Below are 25063 nucleotides of genomic sequence, written 5' to 3' on the forward strand. Positions count from 1 at the left end.
TGTCATACCAAATGTCTGTAATTTGAATTCCATTTCCCACTCCCATTTTGTATCTATAAAATCATTGTAACGTCATACATAAAATGTGTTAAATATATTAGCAGCGTGATGTGTTGTACCATGTTGTATATGTTAGAGTGGATGCGGAAGTGGAAGCATAGTATATGAACGAGATAACACGAGAGTTACGTGGTTTAGCCTTATCGGCCTACGTACATGGAAGAAACTCTTAAAAGCTACATTTTATTGTATAAGAGTGTAGAACAATAACATAACAAGAGTATATATAGGTGACTAAACCCTAGACTATTAATACAAGTAAGAATGGGTTTAAACTATTACATTAGACTAATATGACTAATATATCTCTAACAAAATATATGGTGTTCAGATATCTAGAAGTGCTGTTCCAATCGGAAACGTCTAGGTTCGTTCTCCTTTCATTGTAACTATGAGCTATCAAAATGAAAAGAAAAAAAAAATCTGAGGTGACATCAGTGATGATGCGATCCAGGGTGTTCCAAATTAGACCTTCTTATATATATCCAAGTATCCAACCAACCATGTATAAGTACAACACAAAACCCCCGCAGCCAAAGACCGAGGAGCAGACAGTTTGTGTTTGGTTTTGTGTTTTCCGTTCATAGAAAGAAACACAAAAGAGAGAATAATAAGAATGTCTGGTCCTCAGTGTTGCTCAAACCCACCAACCCTGAACCCAAATGCTGGAGCTAGCCATGTTGAACAGCTTGGTGGTCTTAGCACCTACGTCTCTGGCTCTCCCAACTCCAAGCTTGCCATCCTTCTCATCACTGACGTTTTTGGTACCTACCTACCTACACATTTCTTTCACACTTCACTTCTTTGGCTACTCTATTTTTCACTTCAAACTGTGATCTCATCTGGGTGTTGGCTTTTGGGTTCTGAGATTCGGAAATAACTCTTACATACACTGTTACACATGTGCATGTTTTTAACTGAAACTGTACTTGTAATCGTACAGGTACGATTTCAGTTGGTTAAAAACACGCATGTGTACGTGTAATAGTCATTGTTTTTTGTTTAATTGAATTATTTATGAATCTTGAGGAAAATTGATTGGCACCTTCAGTTATCCTTGGAAGTTCTCTGTTCTAATGAAATGTTACTATGAAAAGAATTTCTGTGAAAACCGGAAAAAACGTTGGGCATTATAGAATCAAAAGGAGAAAAAAAAAGGGATTGATCAGTGTCAAAGGTTTACATTCTACATTCAGTACTCTCTGATGTTGCTTTGAAAAATGGATACATTTATTGATGATTGGTGTTTTTCTAGTCATTTATGTAAATATTTTCGCTTTTTATTTTTTTATGCGATATAATATATATGTTTGTTTGTCTGTACCTGCTATAAATCGTCTGTACCTGCTATAAATCATCGGCTATGTTAATTTATTACCATTATCATGTTCCATCTTAACATGTTTGAGTTTTTCCTGCAGGATTTGAGGCTCCAATTTTGAGGTATGGCTATATCTCACAACTCTCTTCTTTGTTTAGTTTATGGGTTTCGAAGAGTAATATTTTCTGCATAATTTGCTGAAGTGGTCGGTTATAAATGGTAGACATTCATTTAAACACTACTGACAACCAACTTGTATAAAAATAAAAAATAAAAAAAACATAGACTGACCATTCCCATATGACCATAACAAAATGGTGACAAAAGTTGTCGCCCTAGATTTCTCTATATTAATGATGAACTTCTTTTACATTGACTTTTCGGTTTAGGTGCCCCAACACACACACACATACATACATATACACACACATATATACACAGCACTATAAAAAATCTTGGTACAATAATTAAAAAACAATAAAGAAATAAAAAGCTAAATATGAGATGGGTAGTTTTTGTGAACAATTTAGTTTACCCCTATTGCCCCTTTTAGGAAAAAAGGAAAAAAGAAACATGCATGTTTTTTGTGAACGCCACTAAAAAAAAGTTGCTATAGGCAGTTTTTTTTTTTTTTTTTTTTTTTTTTTTTTTGTAGTGGTGATCAAATCTATAAAGATTATAGAAAATAATAAATATTATAAAAAATAAAGATACACTAAACTTGATAAAAAGAAAAATGTTTACAAAAAACATGATAAACAAAATTTGGTAAAGGAAAATGTTACAATTGTGGAAAATACGGTCACTTTAGTAAAGAATGCAAACAAAAAACTGGTAAATTGAAAAATAAACTTAATGTGTTAAATATTGATAACAGTCATGATAAAATAATATTTGATTTGGATACTTGAGTCACAATCTTCTGCTTCATTTGATATTGATATTTTAACCTCAAGTGAATCTAATTATTGATCTACTAGCGAATCATTTGATTCCCCTGATATATATATATATATATATATATATATATATATATATATATATATATATATATATAAAAGATTCAGAGCCATCATTCCAAAATTTAGCTGACTTAATTTGATCAAATATTTGAAATACATTTATTTTTCTTTCATTCTGGAGGCAGATTACAATAGATAATTGTAATTGCCTATTTGAAGCTATATTATGTTATTTTGAATAAGAAGTGCGACTATAAAGATTTTGCCGTTAAAATGGGGAGTTGTAATCTACACATGCTTGTTCAAACACACACTTAACATTGTGAGTTTGTGCTTACTTTTCGATTATGGAAACTAATGTTAGCTGTTTTCTATTTTAAAGGAAGCTTGCAGACAAGGTTGCAGCTTCTGGATTTTATGTTGTAGTTCCTGACTTCTTCCATGGAGAACCCTTTGTGCTTGACAATGCTAATAGGCCCATACAAGTTTGGTTGAAGGATCATGGACCGGTTGGTTTTTTATTTTTATACTTTACTGAAAATTGCTTATAATTTTGATTTGCTTATTATAGGGTCTCATTGTGAGTTTGGTATTTTGCATATTAGGTTGTCTGAATATGTGTTTGGATTAAGCTGTGTAACTTCTTTAATGTTATTGTTGAAAGCAATATATGGTTCATACTTCCTAAAATATTGATCTACCTGGATGCGTCCCCCTTTTGTGACCTTGATTGAATTTGTCGACCCTATAATTGCTGTGCCTTCTACTAATTGCTATGCAATTTTCAGTATGCACTAATGGTGTCTGAAGCTCTATAATTATTTCAACAGGACAAGGGATTTGAGGAGGCAAAGCCAGTAATTGAAGCTTTAAAAATTAAAGGTGTTTCTGCAGTTGGGGCTGCAGGCTTCTGCTAAGGTGGTGAGTTTTTCTTATTAACTCTTCATTCCCAAACTAGCACCCCCTTGAGTTTTTTTTTTTTTTTTTGGTTTCATTATTAATTAAATATCTCTAACAATTTAAATAATATAGCATTTTATTGCTTGAGAAGAAAAATACTGGCATTTGAACTTTTGTATTCTTCTCAGCCAAGGTTGTGATTGAACTTGCAAAAGCTGAGCATATCCAAGCTGCTGTGCTATTACATCCTTCATTTGTCACTCCAGATGATATCAAGGGTAAAATTCTCAAAACTTGATATTAGTTTCAATAGATTGTTAGTTTGCAGATGTGTCTTTTGAAGGACCTTCGGGAAAGAACTTCTAGCTCTTATCGAACTTTAGCAATTAAGATGTTAGATGTCATTATAAGTACCAGATTTTATAAGTTACTTTTTTCCCCTTTCTCTTGAGGTTAATGGTTATTTATTTGCTACTGGCATTTTGATATAATAATACATTACCTGGTTCTTTGAAATCACTTCTTTTATCGTACTTAATGGCTGCTCTTTTTTCTTTTTTCTTTATTCTTTTTGAGGTTTGGTACAACTTCAAGAAGAACAAAATCAATGGATTGTCTCATTTTTCTGATCAATATTTGGAATTAATTTCAGGGGTTAAGGTTCCAATTGCAGTACTAGGAGCTGAAATTGACCGACACTCTCCGCCCGAACTCTTGAAACAGTTTGAAGAGGTCTTAGCTGCTAAATCTGAAGTAAGAAAATCAAATCCTTGTCCTCTTAAAAAAAAAAAAAATCTTGGTTATTCATTTTTAAACGCTACTTTTCAATGTTAAGCTGTTAACTAAATTTATATGCCTTTCCCTTTCTAATTATGAAACTTTTTTTTTTCTTTCTTTTCTACTAAGTTTTGGATAATTCAAAATGCTTGATTCTTTTCAGGTGGATGGCTTTGTTAAGATATTTCCGAAAGTTGAACATGGGTGGACAATCAGGTATAGTGTTGAAGATGCGGCAGCTGTGAAGTCTGCTGAGGAGGCTCATCAAAACCTGTTAGAATGGTTTGCTAAGTATGCGAAGTGAAATTGTCAATTTAGATACTTTTGTGTTATGTCTTGGCTTTACATTATACAGCTATACTTTAATATGTGGTATGTAAGAATTTGGATGAGTTTATGAATAAATGGTGAATAAAAAGTTGCATGCTTTATCTGAAAGTATGGTTGTAGTGAGAGCAAAGTGCCAAATTATGTAACATGCTATCCTTCCAAATATTGGGATAGAACTTCCACTATGATGATTATTTTTACTTGTTTTAATTCTAAGTATTGATTCGATCATAGGTAGTGTTAATGGCCTGCGTTATGCATTTAATTTTGTGATTCTTTCAAATTAATGGAAACTACATCAACAATGTTATGTCAATTAGGAAAGGCAAATATTAAGTAATCAATCAATTAATATATATATATATATATATATATATATATATATATATATAAATAAGTTGAAAGATAGTATGTATTATTACTACGCTTTTGTTGAGCTACATTAGTGACCACATCATCAACCTATTTCCAACATTCTCTTTTATTTTTAACCTTTTTTTTATTATTTTCTCAACTTATTTTTATACTTTCTCCAACTTTTACTCTCCCTTTTACATTTTCATCTTCCCACTACTATCTACCTTAATATTATTTGTCCCTTTATCTTATTTTTATTTTTTATTTTTCTTATTCCCCTCATTTTACTATAAATTTACAGTTCTCTCTCTCTCTCTCTCTCTCTCTCTCTCTCTCTCTCTCTCTCTCTCTCTCTCTCTCTCTCTCTACATAGTTTCACACACACACACACAAGGTTATTTCTCTCTCTCAAAATTTTGTTTTTCATTTTTTGATGGATTTTTAAAAAAATTTCTTGCATCTCTACTTTAAGTTGATGAATTATACTTTGAGTTGATGTGTGTAAGTTGTGATTTTAAGTTGTTATCTTTTTTCTTCTTTTTGATTTTATAGATGTTATCCTATAGAGTGTAACTGTATCAGTTGATCAACTGATACAGTTACACTCTTTAAATTAGAGTAAAAGACCTACGAGAGGAACCTGTTAATAAATATCCAATTGATACAATTGCATTCTTTAAATCAGAGTAACAATATGACATCCTTCTCGGAAAAAAAAAAAAAAAAAAAAAAAAAAAAAAAAAAAAAGAAGAGTAACACTATGACATAGAGGTGCTTTTTTTTTTTTTTTTTTTTTAACAATACAGGAGCTTGTAATGGATGAATGGTTACTCTGAGGAGATTGATCATAATTTACAAAGACATTTGCAATTAATGCCAACAGTTAATTCGTTTCAAATGCAAATTTCTAATAATTATTTTTTCTGAATATTTACTTGACGGCATGATGCTGAAAGCCAACAACAGTACGAGAGTTCTAACTTTTATTTATGGGTTATTATTTATGTCGATGTATTATGATCCTAGTGTCCTACATGGATTAAGTGTACGTTTAACTATTTATATATAAGCTATTAGATACCCTTCCCTTGTAAGTTGGTGTTTAAAAGTGAGTTCTACTCATAAGTTTGTATCATGAATTTTGTTTGAATGTTGAATATTTCAAAAAAGATTTTTTTGTGAAACAAACTTTTCATGGTGAGATAGGTAAGATTTCTATTTTTTGTTTGAATGTTGGTGTTCTTTTGATCAATTACTCCTACAATAAAAGTTCACATCAAAATAATGCTAGTTAATAAGAATTATTTTGGAAACACACAAAAAGTCAAATTAATATTGCATTGGATGAAAAGTCAAATGTTTTCGTAATTTCTCACCAATCCTATTCGCTTCCCTAGCTTTTGTCTCTCAGTGTCAATGTCGGCCTAACAGAGTGCTTCCGTTGTTGGTGTTCTTTCGATGAATTGCTCCTAAAAAAAAAGTTCACATCAAAATAATGCTAATTGACGAGAGTTATTTCGGAAACACACAAAAAGTCAAATTAATATTTGCATTGGATGAAAAGTCAAATGTTTTGGTAATTTCTCACCAATCCTATTCGCTTCCCTAGCTTTTGTCTCTCAGTGTTAGCATCAGCCCAAAAGAATGCTTTCGTCGTTGGTGTTCTTTCGATGAATTACTCCTAAAATAAAAGTTCACATCAAAATAATGCTAGTTGAGGAGAGTTATTTTGGAAACACACAAAAAGTCGAACTAATATTTGCATTGGCTGAAAAGTTAAATGCTTTGGTAATTTCTCACATACTAATCCTATTCGTTTCCCTAGCTTTCTTCTCTCAATTTTTATTGTCATATTGCATAATGCGTTCTTGGAGATGTATAGCAACTACTGTACTAAAAAAACACGTGTGATATATCATATATTAGCTTGTGGTCTTCGTGTTTTTTTGTTGTTTTGATCCAGAAGTAAAATCAACATGATACGTTCATCATATTTGGCCTAAATTAATAAATTAGTTTCGCTTAATTTCATTTTCTTAGTAAAGGTAAGTTTCACATATACAACCAGTAGGACAACCAGGACATCAAAAAGGAAAAACTACAAATATAAATTGTCAAAATTTACAGTATGATTTGAAATTTACTACCGTGTCACATATGAATTTGTGACCGATTGATTTATAAAACATGAGCTAGACAGCATGGGTTACGTTTATGCACAAAAACTCAAACAAGAAAATGTTTTTATGCGGTAATGAGGGATTCAGGAGCACCCAATATTACCTTTTGAGATCGCATCACAGTTTCTTCTCTCTACATCGCTCTCTTTCTCTCACTTGTTCTTTCTCTGTCTCAGACTCTCTATATTTATGACTATTCTTCTTCTCTTTCTCTTCTCTCTTGTTATTTCTGCGTTTTTGCCTTCTCTTTCTCTCGTCATTTCTGTGATTTTTTGCCTTTTCATTTGCTCCACCTGACAGTCCGCCACAGCCTATATTCTTAGGCTTTGATTTTAAACCGGCGGACAAAACAAATGTTTTCCTTTTCCCACTCTTCTAGCCTATGTTCTTAGTTTATATTTTATTTTTTGAATTTCATGGTGGATGGGTAGAGTACTAGTAGTCCAAAACAAAAAGTTTAGTGGGCACTGGGCAGACAAATCCTTGTCCACCACTGATCAATAGAAATTTTTTGTTTTCCCGAGAAGCGTGCTTTGTTTGCATTATATATACACTTTTTTTTTTTCTTCAAGAGTTCTATGCTACTACTGATTCCTATTCCGTGTAGGTATAGCAAGGTTATTATTTTTTATTTTTTTAATCATTACCAAGTGGGACCAAGGCCAGCCTTCCCTCAAGCGAGTTAGGCAATTGCCTAAGGCCCTCAAGTAGAAGGGAGGCCGTAAAATTTTAAAAACACATTATAGAGAAATTTCTAAAGATAACTCCTTCAACTACTAAAATACTTGAAATGATTACTAACTATATATTTTTATAGTAATCTAACAACCTTGAATTAGTCATTTGACTTTTTTATTATTAAAAGATAAAAAAGAACCATTTAAAACCATAATAAAAAATTAAATAGGTTTTTATAAAGACACAATTCGAGCCCGGACCCACAATCAAAAGGGAATGGGCCAAAAAAACCTTTTTATAATGAAATTTGTAGAGAGTGTGCTTGAAATCTAGGTTCTAATGATAATTAAATAACAATGAAAGATAGGCTTTGGGCCCAATGGCACTTACAAGAACTAATTTATATGAATATGGATGAAAACTTCTCCTCGGACACAATCCGAGGATAATTTATATTACTGCTTCTCAAGATGTACTACAATTGTCAATAGTTAGGCTTACAATGTATTTTTCTCCTTTTCTTTCTCTCCCTTTTTTCTGCTTAAGGTTTCCCCTCTCTTTTATACTCCTTCCTTCCTTTCCTCCCTCTTCATCCTCCACGTCATGGTTAGATTGCTCGTTTTAGATACTTGTCTCATCCACCTCCCCTAAAGTCTTTGGAGATAGGAGCCAAGTTCCACCATGATGCTCAGATCTCATTTCCCTATTAATGCGGCTAGAATATCAGTTGCAGTGCATTCAATGCGGGGGCAGTGGTAAACAGCTTTATCTCAGATACTCCACCGCCCTTCTTCTTATCCTCCACGTGTACTGTGCCTAGAACATAGCCTGTGGAATTTCTAGAACATAACCTGTGGATTTTAACCAACCTTTCTCCTACCTCAGCTTCATGTAGCCGAGGACACAATCTTCCTTAGACATACTTTTTCAGACATTATATCTTCTTTATTCAATATTTTCTTATGAGTCAACATTCATACCCCCTCGAACTAGGCTTCTAGCCCAAAGAATACTCTTTGGGCCAACCCACATATATTCCTGGGCCCAATGACCCTACAGTTTCCATCATAAAAAAAAATTAAATAGATTTTATTGTAAAAAAATTTAAATAAGTTTTTTTTTAATTTTTAATTCTTTCATTTAAAAGTAGTAGATTGATTCTTGCTTAATTATAAAAAATACTAAAATAATATGCTAACAAAAGCTCACGAGTAGCCTATTAGGCTCAACACGATAGCCCAGCTTGCTAAAGACAAAATGGGTATTGCCCATGAGTAAGGTCATGAGTTTAGGTTTTCTCTTTCTGCCCAATCCAACTTGGCCCATTAACTAGTTAACAACTCGCTATATCTAGCCCATTGTGCCCATGGACCAAGTAAAAAGGGGCTAGGCTGGCCCTACTTGGCCCATTGTCAACCGTTAATCGCATTATTATATAGTACATTCTCGTTGGTGTTGACAAGTGATCACACTATAATATGATATATTCTCAGTGATCTTGATGGGTGATCAAACTATAATATGGTGCATCATAATATATCAAATATAACTGCATTTGGTGAATGGTATGTTGCTTCATATATAAAACATTAAATTTATTTTGCAAAGAGTTATAGGGTTATGACTCTTTGGTATAGATATATCTATTTATTAATAGATACATCCTTTCTTAAGCAAGATAGAATATACCACATCTATGATCAACATGGGGTAGTAGGGGCAAAAAAAAAAATAGTTTCAGATGAATATCATGAATTACAAAAATCTGGCACATCTTTTTAACCAAAAAACAAAAATTTTGATAAATCCGATTACATATTATTATCATTTAGACAAACTAAAAATCAACCAGATAAACTAAAAATCCGGTCTAAAAAATTAACCACAAAAAAATCACAAATTAAAACTAATAAAACAACTTAAAACTTAAAAAGTTTACATTTCTCTCTGCTTCTCCGCCTCTCTCTGTCTCTCATTCTCTCTCATTCTCTCCACTCCACTGTTCTCATCTGCTCAACACTAGCTCAAGCAAGGCAGCACCGCAGTAGCTAGCAAGCTTCCTCTGCGACTTTGCCTGGCCTGGACTGCCTCGGAATTTGATTCTCTGCTGCTCATTGCTCAGACTGCTCTCCGCCTCTCTCAAGTCCTCAACTGCTCACCAAAAATGGGTATCAACCGTTCACTTTTTCTTCAGGTATAAATATTTAGGGTTTGGGCAATGGGCACTTTGACTTGTTTATGAGCTTTGGGCCCTAGTTGGTTGGTATTGTTTTTCAGTTTTGGCCCTTTTGGGCCTTCAATTTTTTATTTATTTTATTTTTTTTTATAAAGCCTACTTTTGAAATTGAAATAAGATTCAACCGTTTTGACTTTTTGTAACAAGATTCAGTCGTGGTAACAAGATAAAGCCTGATTTTTTTTTAGGTTATAGATAGGATTTGTTTTGTGTTTTTTTGTGGGTGGGTCTTATTAATAAGCCTTGTGTTATAGTTGTGCTTAAATTTTTGTTATGCTTGGGCTTAATTTTTTTTTTTTAATTTTAATCTTGTGTTTTTATGTATATTTTTTAGTTAATGGTAATATATTAAATAAGTATTTATTTATGCAGGTTGAGATTGCTAAAAACTTGTTATTGTTCGGTGAAATTACAACAATACTTTTTTTAACAATTGGGTTCTATTTCTCATTTCTCTGCACTTGAAAGTTATTTTTTATTTTAGTCTTTATAAATATATTGTTTGATTAGAAGTGTCTACTAGAAAATATGCATCTAGATATGAAAAACTAAAAAAAAAAAAAAATTAATTAATTGAGTCTCAAAAAGGAACAATGGGTAAATTTGTTATTAGTAATAAGCAAAATATAACACAAAATTTAGATGAAAATATCACAAATGGGCAAGAAATTCACCAAAAAGAGTTAGAAGATAATGAAATGATACAATTGCAAGATAACAATGATGTTCAATTTTGCAATACAACAAATCTTGATAATGAACTTCAAAATAATTTAGAAGAAAATGAAAACAATGATGAAAATGTCACAAATGAACAAGTTCACCATAATGATATTCAACTAGAAGAAAATTTAATTAGTCAATTTGCATCTCAAAAGGGAAGAAAAATAAATTTTAAATGAAATACATTATAATATAAAAATATTAAATAAACATTAATTTAATTAATATATAAGCATTAAAAATGCCCCATTTTTAATTCTCGCTTTAGGTTCCAAAATGTCTAAGGTCGGCCGGGACTCACGATTTTATACTATAGTTGTAGACTTGTAGTACATTTTTGTCTAGTCCATCAAGCATTTGTGTTCAGAGTTCAGACTACTATTCAATGAATCAATGTAGAGATTCTTTTTTAATCATTACTAAGAGGGACCCATTGGTTTTATATATTAGAATTGTAGGAGTAGTAAAAGTCTACTAGAGAATGTACCATGAATTGACAATTTTTTTTTCTTTTTTTTGTCTTTCGTGTAGGGGCAAATAAGGTGTTGATACTCATTTTCGGGACACATTTTCTACAAGCTCAATTCAACTAAGCCCGACTTTATTGTGGGCTCAATTCATGTATTATATTATATTTTATTCTTTTAAGCATAGCCCAAGCCTATGCGACTTATTGAGGGAAATTGAGGAAATGTGGTTTGGAGGGTTTGGGTCGATTCTTTTCGGACCTTTTGCATGAACCCAACCCATGCGTGCTACCAAGTGGGCAAGGGACACTAGTAGCACATCAGGCTCATGAAGGAGGTTTTGTATCCAAAATTTCCACCCCAAGACAGCTTTTATACTCTGGGTGATTGTGACCCAAAGTTTCTGTCCAAACCTTTTTTTTCCTTTAAACATAGTTGGCTCCCATTCGCCAACTCCATATGCTAACCCTCACTTAGGTGAGCCTTCCAATGGTCTGAAATTTCTAACCAAAGGCAACCAATTAGAGAAAGCCCACTTTATTTCCAAAATCATGCTAAAAGCATACCAAACTCTTTCCTAAACAAAAGCAACCCAAGCCAAAACACCAAAATAGTATCATAGGGGATAAAAGCCTCTTCCACTACTCAAAAATCAGTCAAGAGCAACACTCCAAAACTCTATATAAAACTATCTCTTCAGCTCATAAAAAAACCAACCATGTTCTACCTAGAGACCTAAAACTCCAGAGCAAAAACTCATTCATCCAGTCAACAATCTCACAATTCTGAACCTTAGGGGTGGAAATATGGGTACAAGGGAATCTTCCCTCTCTTCCTCACAACCTCTCTCAATTTCCTCTTCTCGGTGACTATGGGTCAAAGTTTTAGATCTATTGAACCATGTTTTTCCCATAGAGCTGAAACTTGAGAGCAAAAACTCACTGAGCCAAGAAACATTCTCACAATTCTAAACCTTAGGGGTGGAAATATGGGTACAGGGGAACCTTCTCTCTCTTCCTCGCAACCTCACTCATTTTCCTCTTCTCGGTGACTGTGGGTCGAAGTTTCAAACTTGTTATGTTTTTATACTTTTTCTATACTTTTGTTTTTAGCATTTTGATTTTCTCTTGTAAAAGCACCATTAGCCTTTTGTTCATTATACATTTGAAATTTTGGGCTTGATTCTCCACAATAAACACTTCTAAAGAACCCAAGGGGAGATTTGGGTCATTCTCACATTTTTTGCCCTTGTCGCAAAACGTCCCCGACATAAGGTATTTTAGGTCATTATAATATTATTAGTAAAAAAATTTGAAAGTTTAGGAGGGGCACCAGCCCCCCTTCCCCCCCCTGATTATTTAAGTTACAAAACTCTTGACTCATTCTATATATAATAGGACATTCAAGTTACAAAACTCTTGGATATATGATATATCTAAGGCAGCATTAATGATCAAAATAGGTTTATGCCTTTTGGTTCATCAAAAAAAAAAAAAAGGATTATGCCTTTTGGTTTGTATAAGCACTTGGAAGTTAGAGTAACTTTTTTTAGATGGATTTGGATTTACACTATACACTTCATGAAGCCTTTGTCTATTATTTTTCTTCCATTTAATTACTTTTTTTTGGGGGGGGTTGTGGAAATCTCCATAAAGTTGTCAATGGCTTTTGGGCGAGCCGATATATACACTTGGACCACTCCTAATAGTGGTGTAGAATCGAATCTCCCAAAACATTTGGCCACCACATTATATGCATTAAAAAAAAAAAAAATCATTCTCAAGAATGAGTACATTTTAGCGACATTACATACCGATATGAGGTTGCCAATATATATATATTCTAACTCATGATTGGCTTTTACCGTGATATATCTTATTATTGAGAACTCTAGATTCTAACTCAAAATTGGCTTTTACCGTGATATATCTTATTATTGGTTATTCATTTTTAAACACTACTTTTCAGTGTTAAGCTGTTAACTAAATTTATATGCCATTCCCTTTCTAATTATGAAACTTTTTTTTTTTCTTTCTTTTCTACTAAGTTTTGGATAATTCAAAATGCTTGATTATTTTCAGGTGGATGGCTATGTTAAGATATTTCCGAAAGTTGAACATGGGTGGACAGTCAGGTATAATGTTGAAGATGCTGCAGCTGTGAAGTCTGCTGAGGAGGCTCATCAAGACATGTTAGAATGGTTTGCTAAGTATGTGAAGTGAAATTGTCAAATTTGATACTTTTGTGTTACAACTTGGCTTTGTATTATTATCTGAGTAACAGTTTGAAGTGTGAACCCAGCCAAATTAATATGTGGTATGTAAGAACTTTATGACTTATGGGTAAAGCTGCATGCTTTATCTGAAAGTAATGTTGTAATGAGAGCATGAGTGTCTTTTTCTAGAGAAATTATATACATCGGTTGTATTACACCTCTCTCTAACATATAAATGTGGGTTTCATATGCAAGACACATATATAGGTTAGGTGAGAGAAAAGTGCAATACACCAGATGCACTGAATAATTTCACTATTAACCAATGAATGGTTTAACCTAAGTAAAAAAACTTCATTGAATGCTTTGTAATGGTTCATATGGTTATCATTACATCATAAATTCCATGATTTCGAGGGGACTTTGAAAATGGTGAAGTTCCCATAGGGTCTTGCCACACTGTGCGTGGGAGGCTTTGTAGATTGTTTGGGGTGGGTGCATATCTCTCAATGATCGACTGTGCATTAATTTGATGACTGAATCCTTGGGAATGGATCATAAATTTGCTAAATGCTTCGAGTTGATTCACATGGCCATATCATTATTGCATATTCATTCTCTCCAAGTGATTGATGTTGATGCCTTTGAGCTGAGAAAAGTTGAAGAGCTTATGTCTGAGGCTCTACAAATGGTCAATTTCTTGCCGGGTCTTGTCTCATAATTTTTGCTTCAATCTACATGCCATTTTACACGTTTTTGTTTGATAGATTTATTTTGTTCCTTCATTAGAAACTTCCACTGCGATGATTATTTGTACTTGTTTTAATTTTAAGCATCGATTCGATCATAGGTTGTGTCGATGGCTAGCATTAAGCATTTGATTTTGCGATTTCTTTCAAATTAATGGAAACTACTTCAACAACGTTATGTGGATCAGAAAAGACAAATATTAAGTAATACTAATTAAATAGACAAAAATAACTATATGTATGTTAAGATGCAATTAAGAAACCATTATAGGCAATTGTAATTACAAGATAATGTCATTAATCTCTCAATACTAATCTTTAAACATAATGTAATGCTACAATGACATTATAAAATCAAATTAAGAAATTACAAGAGTACATAGCTACTTGCATCAAATAGCTTACTAAGACAACATACAACCCTAAACTAGTAAGCTACGAGTGAAACATCAAAAGAAATTAGTCTAGGATGTGTCTTTTCTTTAGATGTGAACCTCTATTTATACTTGAGATCTTGACATTATAAAATTATAAGACTGTCTCATATGATAATTTTTCAACATTAATAGAGTAAAGCAAATAGCAACTCTATAAGGCTTTCGATCCACGCATAGCCATTTTTGCTCCTGCTCAAAGGGAAAAGGGTATGAAAAGAGGATCTATCGATTCTATTCTATCTTAGTCTATTCTAACGTGTGTTTATTTAATAAGCCTATTGAACAGAAGCCTATGAAACCTCAATTTTGTATTATTTAATATATTATTCTATTCAAACGTTTCCAAATTTCTCATTATCCATGTGCCATTACTATCAAATTTTCATACTTTCGAATGGAATGCGGTAAGTAATGTGTAGAAAAATTATTATTTTCTTCGTTGCAGCTTGTTTTGTTACTTATCAAAAGAGCTTCATGTTCTTATGTTTATTTGGGCTACATGTGGTACCCCAATGGCCGTGCAAATCAGCAAATAACACCATAAGGGTGATTCTTTCAAATTGAAGGTAACTACGTCAACAGTGCTATGTCGATTATAAAGGCAAATATTAAGTAATCGATGAGAATAAATGTTAAGATGCTATTAAGAAACTACAACGATCTGCACTATGGGCAATGCTAATTACAAGATAATGTAATTATTCTATCGATACTAATTTTCAAACATAATGGAAAGCTACAATGACAATATATACACAATTAAAATAAGAAATTACAATATATTATATAGCTACTTACTTGCATCAACACCTTAATAAGACTACACATAGCCTTAAACAAAAGAAACAATAGAAAAAATTAATTTGAGATGTCTCTTCTTAGGATATGAGCCTTTAATTACTTTGATACTCGTGGCCTCAATGGTTATTTCTAGTTTGTTGTAACACATGGAGTTTTATCATTGATCGCATAGGACACTTATCCAATAAGTTGTCATCACGTGTTCTCTTTTTGAATTATGATAACTATAATGATTGGCATGATAAGCTTCTTATACTTTAAATTGGGAGTTTTCACTTCACCATCATATTTTAAATAAGTTGCACTGCCATCCTTGTGGTTTTATCATAATATTTTTACATGTGTTCTGTTCTTCTAGTGTTGCCTAGGGTCCGTTTGGTTAGAAATTTCTAATATCATTGTTTAAGTGTTGTGGAAATAAGTGTGAATTTGTAAAAATATGTGTTTTAGAGTTTAAATACTGAAAACTATTGTTTAAACAACTGTACCAAATATACTCTTTATTTTTTAATTATGTTGATAACAAATGCCCCATACGTGATTGGCATAGGTTATAGCCGATTTTTTGTTTGTGTTATTGAAAATAATAAGAAAAGACATGTCTATCACGGCAATTTTATCATTTGAAATTCAAGAGGGCTACTTTTCTCTACTTTACCAATTATGCAATTTTAGTTTCAACCATTTCTTCATTCACCTTATTCCTATAACCCTAAGCCATTTTCTCTCAACTTCTCAGTTCATTCTTTTGTCTTTGTAAACTTTCTAATTGTTGGCATGAAGCAAATTGTTGATCAATTCGGTATGGACTATTTGTCTTATTTTTGGGAGACTAACTCTTATTTTTTGGTTCTAATTAAAAATAAATAAATTAAGCGTACAATTATAAATTTTGGGGTGTTCATAAAATAAAAAAATTATAAATTTTGGGGGTGCCAAAAGTCATAACTTACTCGAATAAGATAATAAGTATACACAAGTCATCTAAATATAGGTATGTACAGAGATATCATCATTATAAATTTTTTTTTTGGGAAATAAAAAACTCTTATGTTCTTTCATGAAGGAAAAACATGTATGCATGTCCACATATGGACATACCACATGAACCAAAAGCGAACTATTATCGGCTTCTTCTTCTTTTTCGTTGGATAATGAACCATACTTGGGAGTTGAGACTGTTTTGTTTCAGTTTTATATTATCACCATTCACCGAAATCTTCTGTCTCACTTTTCCTACTCCACTCTACACTCCACCAATAAAAACTTGCCACGTGTTCACCTAATTAATTAAATACTACTATTAATTAATAACGGTAGCATTAATAAGTCAATAATGATAGTATTTAATTATTTAAGTGAACACGTAACAAGTTTTTATTGATGAAGTACATAGTGGAATAGAAAAAATGAGATAGAAGATTTGGACCCCCATTCACCAGACGTGTCTTATAACTTTTATTAATGCTTTTCACCTAATAGTTTGTTTCTTTTATTTGTTGGAGACTCATAATGTTTTTTTACACTCTTCTCACTGTGGGTCTTATGTTTTTTTAATCTGTCTAATCTCTATGCACAAATCAAAGCTCACTTATCACACAAGTTTCACTTCTCGAATTTAGGCCTCGCTTCTCTTAGGGTCCGTTTGTTTCGACAGTAAATCACTTCCGGAAAATATTTTCAGCATTTGTGGGTGTTTGGCAACACCTGAAAATTTGGTCAAACGGAAAATGAAATCAGTTGACCGGAAAATAAACCCTCCCCACCCGGAAAACGTTTTCCATGTCTATTTTACCTTCAAATTGAAATTTTCCGGAAAATTATCACACAGAGCACGAAGAGAGAGAGAGAGAGCACGAAGAGAGAGAGAGACAGAGCACGAAGAGAGAGAGAGAGAGCACCCAGATCGCGCCGGCGAGATCGCGCCTTCGCCTTCGCCATCGCCATCGCCATCGCCGGGCCGCGCGATCTCGCCTTCGCCATCGCCAGTCGCCGCGCCGCGCGATCTCGCCTTCGCCATCGCCAGTCGCCGCGCCGCACGATCTCGCCTTCGCCATCGCCGCACCGCGCCGGCGCGAACTCCCCTTCGCCGTCGCCAGTCGCCTCTCTCTCTCTCTGTCTTCGTTCTATCTGACCGGATTTGGTTTTTGATGATGAGCTTTTTTTTATTTTTGGGTTTTGTTGTGCTTCATTGAGAAAATTTGATGAGTTTTTTTTTTTGGGTTTTGTTGTTCTAGATCAGGAAATGATATTTGTTTGGAAGTTGAGAAAATGTGAGAAAATGTGAGCAACAAATACAAAATGTATTTTCTATAATATTTTCAAGATGACAACCAAACACCTGAAAATATTTTTCAAAGTATTTTTTCAAATGTTACCAAACACCTAAAAATATTTTCTTTTCCTGAAAATATTTTCAGCTGAAATCATTTTACACCCGGAAACCATTTACTGCCGAACCAAACGCAGCCTTATTAGTAGCCGAAAAAAATGCACCAGTAGCCACCGATTATCTTTGGAGGTTTTTTGGAAAGTAGTTATCTTTGGAGTTTGGACCAATGTTAAATTTCTAGCTTAATTTCCAAAACAAACCCATGGTCTTTTCTTTCTTTCTTTTTTTTTTTTTTTTTTTTTTTTTGAGAGAGAGAGACTTTCGACTTATGACATTCACTCCTAATAATAGTTCTTTATTATCAGATCAAGATACTAATTGGCTTTTAGTGTAGACAAAAACTAAATCTTAGATTTCTTATTCAATTATTAAAAATTGTACCCATTAAATTAACTAAAACCCACGACCTATGGTCTTATGTAATCTAGCATTTAATTATAATTTAGTTATCTCATCAATCTCATGTTAATGTGTAGGATTCAGATCCTCTAGAGTTCTTAGGGTACTCTACCAGTAGATTTCATTAAATCCTAACCACTCTTTAATGATTTAATGGTTTAGATTCTGCCATGTCAGCATTTCATTAATAATATTCTTGAAATAATAAAATAATGTTGTAAACAAAATAATTAAGATGATTGTTAATGAAATGCTGACATGGCAAAATCTATACCATTAAATCATTAAAGAGTGGTTAGGATTTAATGAACTCTACTTAGTAGAGTACCCTAGGAACTCTAGAGGATCTGAATCCTAATGTGTATGTGTGTATTATCATGATGTGAGTTCTCTTAAAAATTGAGTTAATACCAAATTCTCGATTCTTAAATTGAGAACACATGAGTTTTAGACCATTTAGCTCAATCGATAAGATTTTTTAAAGCTCATTATTGGGCGGTACCATAGGTTCAAATCTTTTTGTATCTTAAAAAATAAAAATAAAAATAAAAAATCGACTCAGTAAGACCCACACATACTGGAAGTAAAAAAACTATGTTATTTTTTCGTTAAGTTATTACACAGCTTCTCTCAGAGGCCATAACGCAAACACTTGATAGGGTAAAGCAGCGACTCAGTATGGCTTTCGACCCACCCACTGCCATCTTCGCTTAGCTTAGATTCGCTTCGTTTCGTTTCAAAGGCCAAAAGGGTATGAAATTCTGTTAATCTATTCCATTTTTTGTTTAATAAACCTATTGAACAGAGGCATATGAAACCTCAATTTGTGTTATTTAGTATCAAATGCTATTCCAAAATCTCCAGATTTCTCATTCTCCACATGCCATTACCTTCACATACTCGATACTTTTGAATGGAATGCGGTGAGTAATGTGTAGAAAAATTCTTATTTTCGCAATTTTAAAATTTGGTTTTCTTTGATATAAAACTTAATTAATCAAGGATATTCAATGAGTTAATTGTAGCCAAGTTTATTCTTTTAGGGTGCCCATTTCAATTTTGGTTTTGCATTTGATGTTTCTGTATATGTATTAAGATATGTTTAATTGTATTGCTAAAACTATGCTTGGTACTACAGGGTTTTGCTTTTGGGGTATTTGGGTTTTAAATTTGTGATGGGTGAAGCTGTATTTTTATGGCAAACTCTGTGCGTGTGTGTGTGTGTGTTGTTTTACAAGAGATAGGTTTGGTTGTATGAGGTTGTATGTTGTGATCCTCTCCATTTCACGTGAAATGAAAAGAGTTCACTTCACAATTAAGATTTTATATGCTGTGCCACATTCTATACACCTTTAGATTTGTAATATTGAATCTGAATTGTGAAATGTATACATTTCAAATAGAGAGTTTTGAAATGGCGTGGCACTATATGCATCTTTAGATTTGTAATATTTAATCTGAACCATGAAATTGATCCATTTCAAATGGAGAGGTAACTAATAGGGTTTTTTAGCTGTTTCTTCACCAAAAAAAAAAACTTAAGTTTTAGCTGTTTATTTATCTGCATAAGCTTTGGCTATGGATGAGATATAGTCTTTGTTATGTACATCATTTGGTTGAGTTGGGCCTGCTAGAATTTATTGGTTTATATTATTAAGAAGCAGTTTTCTATACTTCTATGGTTGAATAATCTGTGTCATTGCTGATGAAGTGTGTGTTTTTTATTTATCAATATGCTTGGAGGAAATTTGGGTTTATCATGGATTCATATGCTTATATGTTGGTTTTAAGTCATATGCAGGCAACAAATGTGTAGAGCAATATTTTTTTTCATATTTATTATGGTGGAAAATACAAACTGCATATTTTTCCAGATTTTTTCTAAGGCTCAAGCCACTAAGGTCTATTTCTTTGGTGTGTGTGTGTCTGTTAGCTTTGGAGCTTTTGGATTTGCCACATAGAAAACAGAGGAAATGAACTGTTGCGTGTGATCTGGTTTGTATTCATAAGAACTTTTGTGTGTGTGGCTAATTTAGGACATTTTGTTTCATTTAGTTGTTCTTAAGTTAGTTGGCAGTGCTTTGCTTAAGTGTATGCTTTTAGAAATTAATTTACATTCCCATTTGATTTCAAGCTGATTTGGGATTGTTCCTTGTGTTATTAGTTTTAGTAGTCTCTCTCAAGTCTTTTCTTTGATGTCATTTTCAGGTATATTTGGTTGTTAATTTGATGGTGTTCATGGGCAAGAATATAATTCTTGAACTCTTTCCCTTTTTCATCATTCTTTACTTATTTTTTCTTTTTTCTGGTACTCTTGAATTTCTTTTCACATGATTGCTAAGTTGATTCCCATTTTATATTTTTGACTTTGACTCGTCTTCTCTTTATTACATGCTTTGAATTGTTGTTGAAAATCTTATCTTCCGCTTAATGAGTGTTTTTCCCCCTTCACTGGATTTGTTCTTTTATCCTCTCTCTTTGTGACCTTTTTGTACGGGTGTTTCTTGAATGAAGTGATAATATTGCTGGACCGGGACTCAGGAGTGAAAGGAAGGACGAGCCCAGCACAGTTCTTATAGCTCCAAAGATTCTGTGAAAGAGACAGCTACAGAGAGAGAGAGAGAGAGAGAGATGGGAAAAGTAGCTGTGGCAGTGATTGTAAGTTTGTGGGTCATTTCTCTCTCTATCCTTGTTAACCACATAGTTCCTGAGCCTTACATGGTAAGCCCCAAACGCCAAATCCAAAAGAATATGAATGTTTTTGAAAATTTTGCTGATTTTTATTTGTTTGATTGCACAGGATGAAATATTCCACATACCTCAGGCACAACAGTACTGCATTGGCAATTTCAGAAGCTGGGATCCCATGATTACCACCCCTCCTGGCCTGTACATCCTCTTAAACCTTTTGCATTTTTTTTTTTACAAATTTTAATAATTTTGTTGAGGAATTTGAACTTCCACTAGTTAATATCTAAATTGCGGATACACTTGAATGGACAATTTAACCAAGAAAGATTTAATAAAATGAGAGATTGAAGTGGGTCATATTTAACTTCCACTCATTAATTGGTGTTACAATGTGAATTTACTACCAATTAACTTCCACTCATTAATTGGTGTTTTCTTAATTTTTAGTTGATATTTGAATTGGGGATACAATTGAATGGACAATTTAACAAAGAAAGATTTAATAAAATGAGAGATTGTAGTGGGTCATAATTAACTTCCACTCATTAATGGGTGTTACAATGTGAATTTTGTACCTTGCTTTTGAAATTATGGTAATTAGCTTGAATGTTGCTTCTACTATTCTTGAACTTGTATTCTGGATTAAGGGCACAAAGCAAAGAAAAGATTGTATGGAAGTGGGGTTTATAGGTCTTATATATTATAATATTTTTTTCACCGTGACTATTTATTGATGACACAGTAAGCTGCTTGGAAATAGTAGTTGACCTTTTAGCTTTTCCAAGAATGATTTTCTTTTGATATATCATTTTATGCATGTGATGGGATATCACCTATTTTCAGCTGACGGGTTTAAAATGATGATTATACCATGCTCCATATATTTCCAAATGCCTTACCAGGATAACACACAAGGGCTGCTTAGGTCTCAGTAAGTTATTAGGTTGGCTCAGTCCTAATCAGAACAAATATTTTGATAAAGGGGTTGATACATGCAATTAAAAACTTTTGCAGGTACTACCTTTCACTTGTCCATGTTGCTTCTTTGTTTCCAGGCATGTCTATAGTACAAGCAGCCTCATCATTTTCTGAAATTTGTTCCACTGCGATTCTTCGATCTGTAAATGGTGTTTTGGCAGTATTATGCAGTATTCTTGTGTATGAGATTATTACGCTCTTGAGACCAACTCTTAGTGAAGGAAAAGCAACAATTTGTGCAGTGGTCCTAGCTTTATATCCCCTTCACTGGTTCTTCACTTTTCTCTATTATACAGATGTTGCATCTCTTACTGCAGTGCTTGCTATGTATCTTGCATGTTTGAAAAAGAGTTACTGGTTAAGTGCAGTGGTAAGGTACTCAGCTTAAGTCTTTTTTCATTAATCATTAAAATTGTTTGAGAATCAATAGATTACATACTTAAACAAAGAAATACATAACTTCATTCTAGTGGTAAACTAATTTCATTTTGTTATATGCAGCTTGGTGCCTTGGCTGTGGTCATTCGACAGACAAATATAGTTTGGATGCTTTTTGTTGCATGCACTGGGGTTATAAATATTACTCTGGTCCGTCCAAGAGATAATGTCGAAGTAAATGATATCGACACAGCTATCAGGAAGTCTAATCAATCAACTTCCAACGATGATCTTAAATCAGGGTCAAATTTGAGACAGCGAAAGTTCAGTAATTCCCCGGGTGCTGATAAACATTCTATGCCTAGTGCAAGCTTGGTTTCAACAAACCACTCATCAGGTTTGTTATTTGTAATATATGTAATCATGTTATGTTATGATGAAAGTTAATTTACTAGATTTACTCTCCATTTTCTGTAAGTAATGGAAGATGAGCTTGCCAATATGGTAGTTTTCCAAATTGGTTCTTTCTCCCTCACTATCTATACTTTTTTGTTCTTGATCTTTATGATTCAGTTACTGGCACTGTGTTGCAGGTTTACTTGATGAGGTGAAGGTCATCTTTTTAGCATTATGGCATATGAAGTGGGAGCTTTTGGTTTCCTTTAGTCCCTTTCTCATGGTATTTGTGGCTTTTTTGGCTTTTATCCGTTGGAATGGGAGTGTAGTTCTAGGTATTGTTCATGTTGCTTCTTTTAACTTTGAGGCATATGAAGTGCCTTTGTTGCTTGTCTCTCACTGCTTTTCCTGATATGGCAGGTGCAAAAGAAGCTCACACAGTTTCTCCACATTTTGCACAGATCATGTATTTTGGTTTGGTTTCTGCTCTTGCTGTGGCTCCCTTACACTGCAGCAAAGGTCAAGTTGTGGACCTTTTCCAGTCATTTTGGAAGAGAAGGCCCATCAGTTTCTTTCAAGTTTTTGTAGCTGTTATTGCTGGCTTCTTCTCTGTACATTCTTTCAGGTCAGAGAACCAGTTAGTATCCTGAGCAAATTGCTATAGGGATCTTATTTACTTTTCTACTACACCTAATTGAACTTGATGCTTCTAGAGAAATACTAGCATAAACTTAATTGAAGAGAATGCTATTCCTGGTTTTGATCTGTAAATTTATGGGTGTGAATTGGGTTTTGTTACTACTTGTGGTGGATTTACCAAAGCATTCTCATATGAAAGGTTATTATTTGAGTGCCTTTTGCAATCTCACTTACCTTCTATAGACCCTTTTTGTCCTGTAAAAGTTTTTCTTACATTTTTTCCTAATCGAAGGGGGGAAAGTTTAAGTGGTATTTTTTTACTTTTGTAGATTGCAAAAACTGACGTACTTTTAGTTTATGTTACTGTTTCCTCACATGGTTATTTGACTGTTTCAGCATAGCTCATCCCTATCTTATTGCTGATAATCGGCATTACCCATTCTATCTCTGGCGGAAGGTCATCAATGCTCATTGGTTAATGAAATACCTTCTAGTCCCGCTTTATGTTTATTCATGGTTTTCCATCTTCCAAACATTGGGTTAGTACAAGCTCCTATCAATATTTGTCACAAGTACTTTTCTTCCCCCAACATTTACCAAAAACGGAGCAAATGAAGATATGATTATTCAATCTTTGCATCCTTCCATTTGTGGTTTCTTTCTGCGTCACTAAGGGTGCTTATATCAAAAAAAAATCTTTCATTGGCAGGGAAAGTTCAGAGGAAGATATGGGTGTTAGCATTTTTCTTGGCTACTGCTGCAGTTCTGGTACCTGCTCCATTGATTGAGTTCAGATACTACACGATTCCATTCTATTTCATAATACTTCATTCCCACATTAATGATTATCAAAGCTGGCTTCTCATGGGACTTCTATATCTAGCCATCAATGTCTTCACAATTACGATTTTTTTGTTCCGGCCATTCCATTGGGACCATGAGCCTGGGATCCAGAGGTTTATATGGTAGGAAAGATTCTAAGAAATGCTAAAGGCTTCATCATACAAATCAGTTTTGGTGGGTAGTATTGTTTGTCTGGGGATTTACATAGAGATAGGATTTTGCTTGTTTTGGTTTGGAGGTAGAAGAAGAAGAGTGGAATCCTTTAGTGGTACAAGTTGTTTAGTTACACATACGCTATAGGTCGTGATTGCTAACTATATGTCAAGTGAAACCTGTTGTACTAGTCATTTGTACAAATAGCAAGATTTTCCATGCGTCCTACAATGGTCATTAGATATAAAATGTTCTACCCCGCAATCCACAGGGAATAACCCATGAGTCCTACGATCTCAGGGTTCAAGCTCCAAGGAAAAGCATACTCAAAGTGATCTGGGTTGCGTTCCAGAGAAAGGAAAAAAAAATTGATGAAGAAGAAGAAGAAGAAAAGTCATTTCATCATCCAAGACCACCCTAGCTTCCCGCCATCACTTTGTTGAATCTCTTCCCTTTTCTTTTCTTTTTAAATTTCTTGTATTAAATTCAATTGTCCTTGAAAAAGATAAAATTATGCATTTTTCATTGATCAATATAATCCACGGATTTGAATTTAATTAGAGAATTTCAGATACTGTACTTGCATCATTTTCCCATATGGAGTTTACACCGGTAGTATTGTTAGAACTTAGCACTTATGTTTATAAAAGAATAATGCAAATCACTTTTCCAGTAATTTCTTCTTGAAAATAGTTGGAACCTCTCCATTGTTCAAATTTCTCTACCTAAGTATTTTTGAGGGTTGAATTTCTTTAATAATCCTATGTATCAAGCATATGTTCAAATTATTGATAACAACTTACATTTCACAAAATATAACTATAATATTTTTAAAATAAAATTAAAAAAATGTTTTGTAAAAAGGAAATTTCAAACATGCTTGTTTCAAGAAAACATTTTTTAAACAAAAATAAATTATATTGAAAAGGGAAAGGCTTTTGTCCAATGCATTAAATGAGACACAAGATAAATACGTGATCAATTTTGAACACTTATTGTGT

The 25063-nt window shown here is 33.3% G+C and overlaps 1 protein-coding gene and 1 pseudogene across 5 annotated transcripts; both read left to right on the forward strand.

The window, feature by feature from the left end:
- Nucleotides 1–676: 676 nt before the first annotated feature.
- On the forward strand, nt 677–13213 carry LOC142624232 (endo-1,3;1,4-beta-D-glucanase-like; annotated as a pseudogene).
- Nucleotides 13214–18580: 5367 nt separating this feature from the next.
- Nucleotides 18581–24619, forward strand: LOC142623373 (dol-P-Glc:Glc(2)Man(9)GlcNAc(2)-PP-Dol alpha-1,2-glucosyltransferase-like). Of its 5 annotated transcripts, none has more exons than XM_075796773.1 (9): nt 18581–18735; nt 20499–20705; nt 20785–20873; nt 21690–22023; nt 22155–22428; nt 22625–22762; nt 22848–23052; nt 23463–23605; nt 23776–24619. In XM_075796773.1, exons 2-9 carry the CDS (start codon nt 20616–20618, stop codon nt 24033–24035), a joined length of 1533 nt encoding a protein of 510 aa, XP_075652888.1. In that variant the 5' UTR covers nt 18581–18735; nt 20499–20615; the 3' UTR covers nt 24036–24619. The 5 variants fall into 5 exon arrangements, with proteins under 5 accessions (XP_075652888.1, XP_075652890.1, XP_075652892.1 ...); XM_075796775.1 differs by having other exon boundaries at nt 22625–22710; nt 22889–23052; XM_075796777.1 differs by having other exon boundaries at nt 21950–22028.
- Nucleotides 24620–25063: the final 444 nt, after the last annotated feature.

Source organism: Castanea sativa, chromosome 2, assembly GCF_040712315.1.
Source record: "Castanea sativa cultivar Marrone di Chiusa Pesio chromosome 2, ASM4071231v1".
NCBI classification, from domain to species: Eukaryota; Viridiplantae; Streptophyta; class Magnoliopsida; order Fagales; family Fagaceae; genus Castanea; species Castanea sativa.